Here is a 14,959-nt window from a genome sequence, read left to right on the forward strand (position 1 = left end):
TGGTTGTACCAATTTGCAGTTCCACCAGCAATGTATGACCCTCCTCCACTTCTAGTCTCTGATTTTGCCAGTCCATCTTGTACATGGATATCAAATTATCCTTCCTTTATGTCTTTTACTCAAAAATTATTCTGTGGGGTTTCATTTAAATTCCAACACATTTGAAAGATCAGGTCTTTGTTTTAGGAGGTTTTGAGCATAAAATGACATAAGCAAAATTTTCAGGCATATATAAAAAACACATACACATATCTATGTGTTTCTTACATGCAGGATTTTACTCAAATGAGCTCTAGGAGAGTAGAGATTTTGTTTCTTTTGTACACCTCCATATCCCTCATCTAGAATGGTATCTGGAACAATATTTCTTGAATGAGTGAGTGACTTCCTAATTCTGGAATATGTTCCTTCCTGCCTATTAAAGACCTTTGTATTATTCAGTTCTCTGTTGAATTCTTATCCTTCTATGAAGTCTTTATTCACCTTAGTTTCTTATGAACAAAAACCAACTCATATGCATGTCACAAACTGTTTCATGACACTTTGTTGTTCTTTGGTGAAGGACCCATCAACTTAATAGCCTCAGTTGGGAAAAAAAAAAGTATAAAAAGGTTCCATAGGGAGGAAATAATGAAAAGTTTGAGGAACAGTGATTTTAGTGCTATGGAAAGCTGAAGCCCAAAAGGAAACTGGTTGTGTAAGCATTGCACAATGGAACTACACCGAGAACTCATCTTACTCCAACCAGAATGGCAATTAGTAAGAATACAAGTAACAGAAAATGTTGGTAAGGATGTGGGGAAAAGGGTACACTCCTACGTTGTTGTGGGACTGCAAATTAGTGCAACCATTCTGGAAAGCAGTATGGGGAGTCCTCAAAATACCAGGAATGGAACCACCATTTGACCCAGTTATATACTCCTCAGTACATATCTAAAGGAGTTAAAATCAGCATACTTCAGTGATATAGCCACATCAATGTATATAGCAGCAAAATTCACAATAGCTAAGCTATGGAACCAACCTAGATACCCATCATCAGATGAATGGATAAAGAAATTGTGGTATTCTTTACTCAGCCATAAAGGAGTTAGAGAAGATAAGATATTCCAAAAAGATAAGATATTCCAAAAAACCAAACGCTGAATGTTTTCTCTGATATAAAGAGGCTGATTCATAGTGGGATAGGGAGAGGGAACATGGGAAGAATAGATGAACTCTAGATAGGGCAGAGGGGTGGGAAGGGAAGGGAGGGAACATGGGGTTATAAATGATGGTGGAATGTGATGATCATTATTATCCAAAGTATATGTATAAAGACATGAATTGGTGTGAATATACTTTGTATACAACTATATATATATATATATATATATATATATATATATATATATATATATGTAATATAATGCATTCCACTATCATATATAAATAAAATAAATAAATATTTAAAAAAAGAATAATGACTTTATGAGATTCTTTGGTTAATGGATGGATCTGGAAACTATCATTCTGAGTGAAATAAGTCAATCCCCCAAACCAAAGATCTGATTTTCTCTTTGATATGTGTATGTTAACCCACAATAAGGGGTGGGGGAAGAACAGAAGTTCATTGGATTAGACAAAGGGGAATGAAGGGAAGGAAAAAGGGGGGCTAGGAATAGGAAAGACAGTGGAATGAATCTGACACAACTTTTCTATTACATATGTGATTACACCCCAGTGAATCTCACTGTTGTGTACATCTACAAGACTGGGATCCTAATTAGAATAAGATATAGTCCATGCTTGTATAAATATATCAAAATAGATTCTACTGTCATGTATAACTAAAAAGAAAAAAAAAGAATTGTACAATGACTATAGGGGAGAAATCCAAGAATGATTGTATTTAACATGCTGTCCTTTCTCCTGCATTTCTGTAAAATATGCATCCCTATGGCTTGAGATCTGGGTTCTGGTTGGTTAGGTACTCACTCTGGGGGAAGCGGGGTGGGTTATCATTGACATCCGAGAGGGTGATGTTGACTGTTGTGGTCCCAGCTAATCCCCCGAGCTGCCCTCCCATGTCCTTGGCTTGTATAATCACTTCATAGTACTCTTTGGCTTCTCTGTCCATGTTCATGAGCGCTGTCCTAATTACACCTGCAGGATAGAAATGACTTTGTTTTAAAAACAAAACCATAAGTGCAGTTTTTAAAAGATTCACTTTTAGATTTCTCCCTTGTGCATGGTAAATGCCCAGAGTTGAGATGTATGTCACCTGTTTTATTAAACTCAAGGTAAAAATTCCAGCTTCAAAAAAGTTTCTCTGCAATGGGAGTTCATATCCCACTTGAATCAAAGTGTGAAATATGATATATCAAGAACTATGTAATGTTTTGAACAACCAACAATAAAAATTAATTAAAAAAAAAAAAAAAGTAAGTTTCTCTGCAACAAATGTACTGTTTCAGCAGGAAGAACAGAGCTGGTGGTGACATTACCAAAAGAGAACGGGAGATGGCAGCAATGGTCCTCTTACGACTAGGGGAATTGCAGTTCAAGGAGATTTCAGACTGCTCAGTCTCACCAAAGAAAACTGGGGCTTTGAGTTCAGAAAACAAAGCCTCATATGTCTACACATCTGTGATTTTAGATAATTCTCATTCAGCTGTTTCTCTCTTCAACCCCTAGAGCCCTTGTAATGTGAATAACTCTTTTTAGATAAGTTGCTCCTGTTCTGCCTTTTCCTGCCTCCCCACTACCTGTAAGTAGTATTGGAATTCTCATTTGATTTTCCTTTTGTTATATATTTATTCTGTTTTGTTATTTTTTTCTTACCTCTGTGCTTCACTGAATTCTGTGAGCTTGGACATAAAAGATGCTCTGCAAGTTGTTTATTTTTATCTTGTATGAAAATGAAGTTCCCCAGATAGTAAGTAGCAGCATAGCAGTGTGATGATAAGGTTTCATTTAAGAAGAGGGGTCTAGACGAAATCCACTGAAATGTGTTTTGATCCTGACCAGGATGTACAGTACTGTTGTATCTCCTTTTTAACCTTTCAACTTGGAAAAGTTGATTTCTATGCATTGGAGGCAAAGAGTAAGGGCATATTTGCTGCAGGTTTATGACATGACCCTTGGCTAAATAGATCTCTTCTGTGAAAAGGGAGGGGATTGGGAAAACACCTGTCCCCAATTTACTCCTGTAATGTATTTATTTCATTTAGTAAGAACAACATTTTAAATATATATATTAAATATATATATATATTTTAAATGCCTCATGGGCACAGCAGTAACTATCTTTTTATGTATTTTTGACCTTAACACTATGCCCCCTGGGTGCTGTCAAAATAATATAAGATTCTTCTTCGGATATAAAGGAAACATTACCCTCCTCCTGCCTGTATTTTTCCTCCCTGTGGGCACCCCTTCATTCTCTCTCTCCCTGTTAGCAGAATTATTGAAGTTAACTGTTTTACAGAAGTCCCTAACTGTGGTCTTTTTCTTTCCTTCTACTGATTTAGGCTCCTTTGTTTTCTGCTTTTATGATACAGTTTTCTGAATGCCTGGCTACTTTTAGGACTTCTGGGCCAAAAAATTCTATCAGGTTGCTAATAATAGAAATATTTTTTCTTTCAAATAAAAGAGATGACTTTGAGAATTCAGCATTGACTTTACCTCTGTTACTCTTAAGTTTCTTTACTCATTTCCTTCTCTTAGGTCTCTGTTTTGCCCTATGTAAAATGGGAGTAAAATACTTCCTATGTATTTCACTAGTTCACAAGATTTTTGGGAGACTCAAGTATAGTAATGTTTATGAAAGTATTTTAAAAGAGAGAAGACCTGGCATAGGGTAAGCAAATAATGATATAACAATTACCCTACCCAACTCAAATATATTTAAGGCAATCCTGTTGGTTTGTCCAACACATGTGTCCTTTCCTGCCATATTGCTCCTTACTCATTCACTTATCTCTGCTTATTTCCCTACTAGAACTTGCCTATCAGAATCTGTCTTTCTTTAGGGCCACATCCTATGTGCCCTTTCCTTCATCATCAAAACCTGTCTGACCCAGAAGCCACTAATTCTGGCCTTGTGCTCTCTTTAGTACAGGGTGGTTTAGTGGAAAGAATATCAGATCACATGTCAAGGGACATATCCATAACCAGATGAATGTGGTTCTTGATTTCACAGTTTCCTTATCTGTTAAGTAGATGGTAATGGACTGGACCATTCCCCAATGACTCTTTCTGGTTTCAGAGTCTATGATTCTAGTTCTAGAGTGAGTGCAGGTGATTGTGTGTGTCCTCTTGGATCTTATTAAAGTTATAACGGACTTTAGTCCCTGGGAATAAATATATCCATGAACTTTATAGAGGCTAGTAAGATACTTTGCCTTTCTCGTCACCCTGCACACTGTGTTGCATCGTGCTGCTCTCACCCACAGGGCAATGCTAGTTTGCTTTCTTAATCCTAAAGCTTATGACAAATCTTATCTGGTTAACACACTCCCTGGAGAGTTGTTGAAAAAGAGAGTTGGGTCTGTCCCAAGTAGTGGTTGCAAAGGATTGTGAAATAAAGCAAACACCTCTGAATTGACTCTTGAATCAGATACCTGTTTTGGAGTCCACGGAAAAATATGGCTGACCCTGGAGAATGCTGTACACCACCCGGGCACTGTTGCCATAGGTCGGGTCATCAGCATCTGTGGCTGTCACCTGGATAACAGAAGTGCCTGAGGAAAAGAAGGAAATCTGCTGAAGACTTGATGCAATCCTGAGTGGTCAGTCTTAGAGCATTTGTCGATATCATGTTTGCTTTATTGGCAGAGTCCCCTTTCCAGGTCAGGCTTCCTTAACTCCTACCTTGTATTTGTTTTACAAAATAATAATTATCATGTTTAAATTCTTAGTAACCAGTCAGTCTTTGGGTCTTCATTGTTTTTTGATAATAGCAAAATGCTTCCCCCTTATTAATCAAATACACACACACACTCACATACACACACACGCATGTATGTACATGCCAATCTATTCTTTTGTTTTTAAAGAATCAGAGCTGGAAAACAATTCATTCTTATTATTTACTGCGACTGCTTATATGCCTAAGTAGCTTGCTCTCTGCCAAGGGACTTAGTTGTCATTTGGGGTTCAGTTTTGTAATTTGTGAGCTGCCTTGTGCATTGTCTCCTTTTCTGCATCCCCACCACCTGCCCCCATAATGCATTTGCTGTTTGTGACAGTTAGTGAATCACCACCTTACCCACTGGTGACATTTCTGGCACAGTGGCAACGTAAGGTCCGTCTAGGAACTTGGGCTCATTGTCGTTGATGTCTTGTATTTTGATGATAAACTCTGACTCTGGCTCCATTGGTCGGCCTGTCCGCCTGTCCAGTGCTTGAGCCCTTAAAGTGTACTGGGCTCTTTCCTCTCGATCAAGCCTCTGAATTGCATGGATGTCACCAGTGGTGTCGTCAATGGTAAACACGATGCCTGCGCCTTCTCCAGAAAGGATATATTTGATGGATCCATCTCCTCTGTCCATATCTGAATGAAGCTGGGGGAGAAAAGCACCAAGATCTCATTGGATATGGACTTAGAACCACCCTTCACCCAGGGATTTTTTTTTCACTTCAATGTTTAAAAAGTCTGTCTACAAAGAACTAATAAGCTCTGAACATGATTGTATCAAAGAGCAAATAGAGGTTGGTTAATATTTTTTCTGCAACATATTCAGAATCCTGAGCGTACTATTTTAAAAGTAATCTTCTTGAGGAATACAGATAGAAAACATCTTGAAAAGTGTAGACTTTTGATGTGTGAATAAAGAAGTCTAGTAGGGAGGAATCTTTACTTCTCCATTGAAGAAGAAAAAAATGAAGGAGGAGGGGGTGGAGAGCCTAAATATATTAAAAATTTTTGAAAAATTGCTATCAATTAATTTTTGGAATATCAAAAATTTTAATGTTTGCTGAAAAATTGATGAAATGATTCATTAAGAGGCTAAGTCTACTATATGGAAATATTAAATAATTTCCAGGAATTCTTGCAATTCTTTATTTCTGTGACTCCAATTTGGTGGATTTGTTTAGTAGAACTGTGCTTGCCCATGTATTTCACATGACAAATGGAATTTACCTGCTGGTGAGTATTTTTTTTTATATCAGTGTATCTCTCCTTTTGATGGGACTTGTCCTTGGATTCATAACTGAATCACTTAAATCTCTGTGTGTGTGTGTGTGTGTGTGTGTGTGTGTGTGTGTCTTTGAGTTAGGGACATGCCTTTATCTTCCCACCAACTATATTCCTCTCAGATATTTTTATAATAATACTGTAGAGGAGTCTATTTATATCTCTGGCTTAGAAACACATTTCTGCATTCATAATTGTAGGTAATGAGTATGAGTGACAAGAAGCCTAGAATTTTGTGCTTCTTTTTGGTAATGGTCTTTTTATAAAGGGGACAACAAAAATTAGTTAAATTTAACCAACATCACTAAACTCTGGTTTTGCCTGCACTGCTAACAGTGCATAGTTCAGTGATGGAGTTTATGAGATTAATTTATAAAACAGACAGCCAGTGTAAGCTTAGGGCAGAGAGCCAAATATATCTGACCTGAACACTGTCTGTGTCAGTTGTAATCTGAATGCCCTTGACAAATTATTTACTGTCTGTAACCCTTAATTCTTCACATTATAAACGGAGAACAGTAGTAATACTTACTTTGGAGGGTCACTGGGATCATTAGAGATTAATGTATGTAAGCACAGTGACTTTCCCATAATAGCAACACTACAAATGGGGCCAGTTACAATGATGATATACCTGCACAGAGAAAAGGGCATTAACATACTCACTCTTCCCTGATTGCATCAGGCCTCCAGGAGTATAGCCAAGAAGGCAGAAGCAGCCTGCAGGCTTTTTAGTTATGGTAGCCTGATGGCTGCCTGAAGCACTGGTGGGGCTGTTTCTCTAAGGACTAACAAGCAGGGAACCAAGAAGACACCTGGAATGTATTCACAACATCCCCAGACAGGGATGGCTTTGGAAGCTGTGACTGGCTGATTGCAAACTGACTTCTGGCCAAGTCCTGCAGGCAGTAATTTTGCTGCCTAAAGGAACTCAGCTATGTCTTATCTAGAAAAGGGAAGTAAGAATAAAACTGACCAGAAAAATAACTGTGTTTTTTTTTTCTCTAAAAGCATTCTATGTACAATATGAAGTTCTCACCTTTTTTCATTCCATGTACAGTAATTACACAGAATGAAGAAAGGTGAGAACTTATTTTTATTTCTTTTTAACAACTCAAATTTTCTCTATGCAGATAAAAAAAAGCAGAAGCACCCAATTCTTAGTGTGTAGGATAGAAAGATATTTCATTTGGACCTGTGTACAAAGAAATGAAAATCTATTCCATATGGAACTGTGTTCTCTGGTAGAGGAATGGAATTAGGAAAAGGACAAAGATATTGGGATGTGTCTTAAATTAAAAAAGAAAAAAAATATGTGTATGTGTTTGTTTACTCTGTGTGTGTGTGTGTGTGAGAGAGAGAGAGAGAGAGAGAGAATTTTAAAGGCATATATCATAGGATGTAAAATGAAATAAGCTAATTTAGGGCATGATATATCATGATATATTATTCAGGTTGGGGTAATTCCAGGGATAGAAGTTGACAGTAATTCCAGGGATAGAAGTTGATATAAAGTATGAACTCTGGACTGTTTGAGGTGATCTTTTATCATCTAAAATGTTTTGGCCTGAGAACATTAGAAGGCTAGGAACACTTAGGCTGAGGATGGGTGCTGTGCCCTTGAAGAGTGCCTAACAAACACCAGAAGCTCAGGTCACTGCTCCTGAGGACAGAGTTTTGGTTCCTGGGGTTGATTAGGTTGCTTCATGTCCAGTGTAATCTGGGCTGAATCTCAGCTCTGTTGTCTTTGCTTTCTTCTGTATTGGGAAAGGAATTCCAAGTACTCTTCTTGACTGTGAATTCCTTGACAGTAGGGCTATGTGACCTTCATCTTGGTGTCGGCCCTGACATGTGGTACATGCTCAATAAAATTTTATTGAAAGCATGGTGTTGGGTTGGGGCTAAGGCTTTTTGTAGAGCCATGTTGCCTTTGTTTTAAAAGAGCTATCATCTTTCCGGTGGCTTCTGAGTGTGTGTTTGCATGTTTGCAAGAGAAGGGAGGGAAGGATGAAGAGAGGAAAGATTCCCACAGAGAAGCAGAAGAGGCTTCTCTTGGCCAGGAAGAGCATTAGCTTATGAAGGGGTAGGTACAGACCTTATGCAGAACTGATTTCTGAGGAATAGTATTAGTTCAGGGTTTTGTCAGAGAACAAAACCTACTGTTATTTTAATAGAGAACATTGATTTTGGAGGACTGGAAAGGCAAGAGGGGAACACTGAGGATCAGAATGACAGTAATTCTAGGAAATAACCAAGGCCCCTGTGGCAGAGCAAAGAGGAGCAGGAGTTGGAGCTCCCACCTTTGGAGGAGGCACCTTGGAGGCCGGGCCAGGCTTCTGAGTAGAGAGAGTTGCTCCTGATCTGGAACCTCAGGACTTAGAGGAGTTCACCCCTCTCCAAGTCCTGCAGACCTGTGTCGGGTATTGCTGAGTGGGTGTAATGGGGCTGAGAGCGAAGAAGTCTCCAAACTAGAACCCACTGCTGGGAAGTAAAGGAGCCAGTCCCTTCTTGCATTTCCAGCCTCTCATCCTCCCTCTGGTACATTCTAAGGGTAGAACCTATGGGGAGCCAATTGGAAAAAGAGATTGTGGCTTGCAGAGTCCCATCACAGATCACACAGTGGAGTATGAAAAGGTGATTACCAGGGTGAGACACTAACGAGCTTAAAATCAACACAGTAAATATACGGAGTATTGGTGTTTAACAGCCAGAGAATATATATTTGGTTGCAAAAATGCAAAGAGGAACATTAATAGCTTTTCTTGAAGTCACTCAACAAATTGGCAGTGTAATGAAAATGAGTTTTATATTTATCCCTATTTAATCTAACTAACATTGAATACTATTCAGAGGAAGCAAGGGTCTTCTTGCACAGTGGAGGTGGAAGCACAGAGTTATGTATGTCTTGGGCAACCTTCCCCACCCGCCAAAAAAAAAAAAAAAAATCTAGACAGAATAAGATAGTATCTTATTTATCCTAATAATTATTTAGATTTTTAAATTTTATTTTTAAATTGTCACTGAACCTTTATTTTATTTATTAATTTATAAATATGTGGTGCTGAGAAACGAATCCAGTGGCAAGTTCTCTACACATAGGCAAGTGCTCTACCACTGAGCTACAACACCAGCCCCAATTCTTTAGTTTTTAAGATCTTCATCGAAAGGAGTAGCAAGTGATGGAAAGTACATGCAGATTCTCAAAAATCTCCATTGATTTAGGATTTTGAAAACTAGGGTGATAAGCCAGGGTGATAAGCCGTGCTCTGGCACATGCCAGCAACTTTGGAGGCAGGGAGATTGTAACTTGGGCAAGTTAGCAGATACTGCCTCAAAATAAACAAACGACTGGAGACATAGTTCTGTGGCAGAACAACCCTGGACCCAGGGTTCAATCTCTAGTACACTACTGCACCAAAAAAAAGTAAAAATATATGTAAAGAAAACAAATAAGAGTTTGTTTTCAGAATGTTTTCTGATGCTCTGAAAATTTAGTAAGTGCTACAGTGTGGTTAGTGTCCATGTAGTTGTTAACCTCAGCATGACTTGGACTCAGATTCCTGTAAAAGCACAGGCTCTCCGTATCTTCTTTTTGCCTACGTCAGTGTAATCTAGCCTTAACTCATGCTGCCGGTTCCTAGAAAGCCCAGTGTGGATTTTATAAGGCCACGCCAATTATAGTTGATAATTGTTGCCATGCTCCTTCCTGAAGTAGGCAAATACTCTGGCAGGTTCTCTAAACAGACATCTTTTGGAGCTCAAGGTGACAAGGTGAATGCCCCCAGGATAAAGAGAATGAAAGGTGGGTGAATTTTCTTTCAAAAGAAAGTGAAAGGGGATGTATAACTCTCTTCATGTGGAGGTAATATGCCCAGGGCAGGGTAAAACCTTCCCCTGTTACTGGTGTGCTGACTGGACCAGATGACTGCTGAGGCGTGTGGCTGTCCTGTGTTCGGGTGGAGGAAGTCAGGACAGGATGAGCACTCAGTCCTCCTACTTCAGTATAACTTTGGGCAAGAATGTGACCTTGCCAAGCCTAGTTCCCTAGGTTAATTATACTTATCTCTACTTATCTCACAATATTGTTATAATGATTAAATGACCTGCTTCAGGTGAATGTGACTGAGACAGTACTCTGGTACTGTTTGTGGTAGTCCAGTAAAATCTTAGCTACCCTTGTCTTCCTGCTATGGTAGGTCTGGGAGGGGTAGACAAGATTGGGGAGCAAATATCAGTTTCTATGCTTTGAAGGAGGGAAGAGAGTCCTAAATTGTATAGACCTACAAAGCAATTACTTGATCCAAATGTATTCTTTTCTTTAATTTATTTTAGCAATAGCCATGGAAGATGTGTCTTAAAAATATCAAAGAGTAGAAGGCTTTGGAATTCTGAGTACTTGGAAGATGTGTTCATGACAGAAGTGGCTTTTAAGCTGAGACCCTAAGGAATCTGAATGTGACTTAAGAGAAGAGGTGATAGCATATCCTTGGCAGGACAGTCACATGGGCACACATCTGGGGTGAGTACTGATGGATTGGGTGTGCCTGTAAGGAATCTGGCTTGGGTGGAATGAGTTCCTAATTTGAGAAATTGTGGGAGGGGGTTGGATAAGGGAGGAGGAATCTTTGAACCTGTGCCAGGAGCTTGGCTAAACATTCAAGAGTTGCAATACTTTCTTAATCAGAGGAGCAACGTGCTGGAGAAGATGCTTTGAGGAGGTAAAATGTCCTGGGCCCTGAAAGAAGGGTGTAAGGAACTTCATACAGGGAGACAGGCAGTGTCTGCTCAGTTAATCTAATCACAAAGAATGGAGGATAACAGTAATGACAGCTAGGAGAGGAGGAGGTAACTCTCAGAGAGACTGTCGACAGATACAGTGACTAATCGTACATGAATGATAAAAAGATAAGAAAAGAGAAGTGAAAGACACTCAGGTTTTGAGGCCATGGGGTTTGCAGCTGCATTAGGTATGCATTAGGAAGCTGCTAAGTTCCCGTAATGAACTCCCTACACTGCTGCTGCTGCTACTTATTTCCACAAGGTCATGACGATTAAAATTTTACTCTGGACCAGGTACTGTGCTAAGCATTTTATATACATTAGTTTTTCTAATCTTTACCAAGATACAAGGTGCTCACTTATTTATCCTCATTAAATATTTTTTTGAGCATCTTGTATGTGACAGATGCCACATTAGACCTTGGAGATAAAATGGGAGCAATATCCGTATCGTATTCATCTTCTGGTCTAGTCAGGGACTCCAGACAATGAACATGTAAATGAAAAATAAATATTGTGGGTTGTGATTAAAGCTGTGAAACAAATGATGATGAGAGAGTAAATGAGGGACTCCCCCTGAGAAAGGCCAAGGAAAAGGAGAAAGAGGAGCCAATCATGGGAGAAATCAGAGAAGAACATTTAATTATGGAGTAACAACAGGAAACACTTGACACGTTGTAGGAACTGCCAGAACATCATGTCTCTGGAACAGAACAAGAGCAAGAGTAGCATAGGTCATGGCTGGATGCCAGAGACAGGCCAGGTCAGTAAACTGTGGGGAGCTTTAGAAGGGCCTCCTTCCCTTCCAATGGGAAAACATCAAAGAGATTTAAAGACTGATGTAATCTAATACACTTGCAAAAAAAATCACTATGGAGAATATGTTGGAAGGAAGTGCAGGTGCACACAAGGAGACTAACAGGTAAGTATTTGCCAGGTGAGAGGTAATTATGGAAGTAGAGATGAGAGAGAGGAAGGATTTTGGAATTATTCTGGCATAGGACTAACAGAATTGCAGATGGAGAGAATGTGGCATTTAAGGAAAGGGAAGAGTGACCACTAGGTTTTTGTTTTTTTAAATAGGGTGATGGTAATGTTGAGATAGGGAAGACTGGAGCAGACTAGGTTTGAAAGGAGAAACTAGCGTTCCTCATTGGACATGATATCTTTTAAAGACCTGTGAGTCATAAACATGGTGATATCACTTATGTAGCAGGAGTATGATGGGTAGTTTTAGTCAGATGGAGATTTTACACTTATTCACATAGAGAGGGTGTTTAAAATCACAGGAGTGGCTCATCCACCAGGGAAGGAGTGTGATTGGGGAAGCACCTAGGTGAATCAGACAAACCCAGCAATGACTGAGACCGAAGGAGAGGACCAGTAAATGAGGCTGTGAATAAAGGAGGAAAACCAGGATTGTGATGGTCATGATATTGATAAAGGAGAAAGAAATGGGAAGGCAGGATGGGTGAGGATCTTTAAAGCTGTCAGTAAGAGGTTCCATAAAACGAAGTCATTGGATTGGGCAGTAGGTAGGTCCTGCCGAGTGGTGAAAACAGTGCAGAGGTAGGGACAGAGCCAGGTAACGGGGTTAAGGAGTGAGTGGGAGTGGAGAAGATCTCAGGCAGACAACTCCTGAGAAGTAGCAACTCTTCAATTCTTTTGTTCTCCTCATTGGACAGCTGAGGAGGCAGGGCTGACAGGGCTTGGTGACCTCCAAAGTCTTTCTGAAAGTACCTAGTGAACCCAGGTTTTGAACCACAGGTGTTTGAGTCTGAAACTCATGCTTTTAGCTTTGGGGATAAACAAGTGTTTTAAAGTTACTATTTGAATGAATTATTTATTTTCTAATTAATTCCTTGTCTCCCATTCTCTCTCACTTGGTTGCTTTCACAAAATGGTCTCTGATTAACATCCAAATAAAGTAAACACAGTAGAGAGCCAGGATTAAAAATGAAATGATGATAGATAAATCAAGGGAATTCAAGCATAAAGTTTATAAATATATTCATTGATTGTCTCCATCTGTCCTAAAGCACATGCTAGGATATCCTGAAATGAAGAATGAAAAATCTTTTATTCTTTTTTTTTTCCCCATTGAATTTGGGCCTTAGGCTATACCTGTGGACATGCTTTGAAAAAAAAAAAACCCAAAAACTAAACAAAAAAACAAAGCATAAAACCTCTGCTTTCCCCTTCATGTTTCCCTTTCTCTCTTCCCATCCTGTCATTCCCAAGGGGCTGCAGTTACCCTGTTGGGACTGGCTCTTGGAAGGGTCTAAGGCATATCCTCTAAAACCCCCATTTTAGTTTCTGTCACTTTGAACATAGGGATGGACAAGGAGAAAAATCTTTCCTTTTTATCTGGTGTCTGACAGAGCAAAAGCTATATTTTATACTTGACATGCTAGGGGTCAAGTAACATGCCACTAGTTGGGCCTCAGGCACAGGCTTAGGTGAGCATTTATACTCAGTTTGTATTTATATTCAGTTGTTACATCAGATATGCTGATAATTTATCTTTCTGCTAGGTGCATCTTACCTTGCCAACATACAAAGGGTCAGTCCCAGTGTACTCTTCCAGAACGAAAAATTGGTTCCAAACCCAGCTCCTCTTGGTTCGCTGATGTGACTGTGGCTTGTCTGACAGGAGTGTTTCTAATTCACCTTGTGGTGTTGAGTTGCCTGAGAGAACGGTGGTTGTAAGGTCCATCAATCCCCAGAAGTATAAGGACATGCCAAGTCCAAGCCAGCTCTTTGCATTGCTCATTCTACCAGAAGTCCACATGGGATTGCAGGATTTTGGAAAGAAAAGTAGAGGACGATGAGCCACTGGTACTCGAGTATTTTCCAAATTAAAAAGTTTATTGGATACGGATGCTTCCCAAATGAGCTCCTGATTCAAGTCAGTCTGCTTGAAGTTAACTTCCTGTCAAAGTAAGGAAACACAGTGTGGTGATGTCAAATTCTTTTCCTCTGGGCTGGTTGCAGGCTTTCAAGAAAAGTCAGTAAATATTCAGTTTTCTACTCAATGAATTAAAGAGTCGACTAGAAATGCTTTAGTCAGATATAATATTTTGGTACAAAGAAGACAACATCCCAATCCTTTGGATATGGATTCAGTGGAAATAAAACTAGTGAACAGCTTTCTTCTCAGGACAACTTAACTGGAGGGTATACTGTATTATTGATGGGTTTGAAAATTAAAAGTACTTTCTTTGAAATATTTGTACTCAGCTAGTCTTCTGAACCCTTAAAAACAGTGTTCACTTCCAAAATTTAGTTAATAACTATATTTCAATTGCTTTTCTTGGCTTATTAATAAAACAGTGAAATCACCCCCCCCTCCCCCTGTTAGCTTGTGCCTACCTCTGTTACTGATAATGCTAGGAGTCTCAGGCTTCATTTCTAAGCAGTCATGGATCACTTCTGACTTTAGTCATTCTCTGAGCTCATGAGAATTCAAGATTCACACTCTAGTGCTTCAGCTTTGAAGCACTGATAGGGGCTGCTAATGTGACCTTTGTAGGACATTGAATGGTCAGTTAATCATTATATCCTTCCCAACAGAATTCAAAGTGCTATTAGTCACATGCCACCGTGAGTGAGCTAAGAGTCTATCCAACAAATTCCCTTTCCTGACCTGAAAGACTCATTTAAGCAAAAGGATGTTACTTCTACCCAGGGGAGGCCTTTCATCAGTCAGACTTCTTTTGTTGCTATGAAGTTGGGTTTAGCTGGTGACCTCACTCCTGGGCTATGACTTCATCAACCTTTTCTTTCCTTACTTGGTTGGGTTTAATGAGGTGGCATAACTCTCAAGCCATACTGTCAAAACAACCAAAATGTTTTCATGAGCTAAATATTTTCACTGTTAATTTGAAGAACTGCTGTCATGTATTAGAACAAATATGTATACTTGGGGGACTTCAGATCTATGCAACTAAATAATTTTCCTTTTCTGAAAGAGACTTAAAATGAATGCATTGATTCTAA

At 39.2% G+C, this 14,959-nt stretch overlaps 1 protein-coding gene across 1 annotated transcript in view; it reads right to left on the reverse strand.

Annotated features, from left to right (window-relative positions):
* The window catches only part of Cdh20 (cadherin 20), a 213,388-nt gene that overhangs the window by 57,969 nt on the left and 140,460 nt on the right, over nucleotides 1-14,959 (reverse strand). Inside the window, exons 2-5 of the mRNA XM_076836731.2 lie at nucleotides 13,506-13,892; nucleotides 5,252-5,546; nucleotides 4,605-4,724; nucleotides 1,978-2,145 (exon numbers count right to left, since the gene is read on the reverse strand). Of these exons, the coding sequence (XP_076692846.2) occupies nucleotides 1,978-2,145; nucleotides 4,605-4,724; nucleotides 5,252-5,546; nucleotides 13,506-13,751 (829 nt within the window). The 5' untranslated portion in view covers nucleotides 13,752-13,892. The remainder of the gene's footprint in view (nucleotides 1-1,977; nucleotides 2,146-4,604; nucleotides 4,725-5,251; nucleotides 5,547-13,505; nucleotides 13,893-14,959) is intronic.

This window comes from Callospermophilus lateralis, chromosome 17, assembly GCF_048772815.1.
Source record: "Callospermophilus lateralis isolate mCalLat2 chromosome 17, mCalLat2.hap1, whole genome shotgun sequence".
NCBI lineage: Eukaryota > Metazoa > Chordata > Mammalia > Rodentia > Sciuridae > Callospermophilus > Callospermophilus lateralis.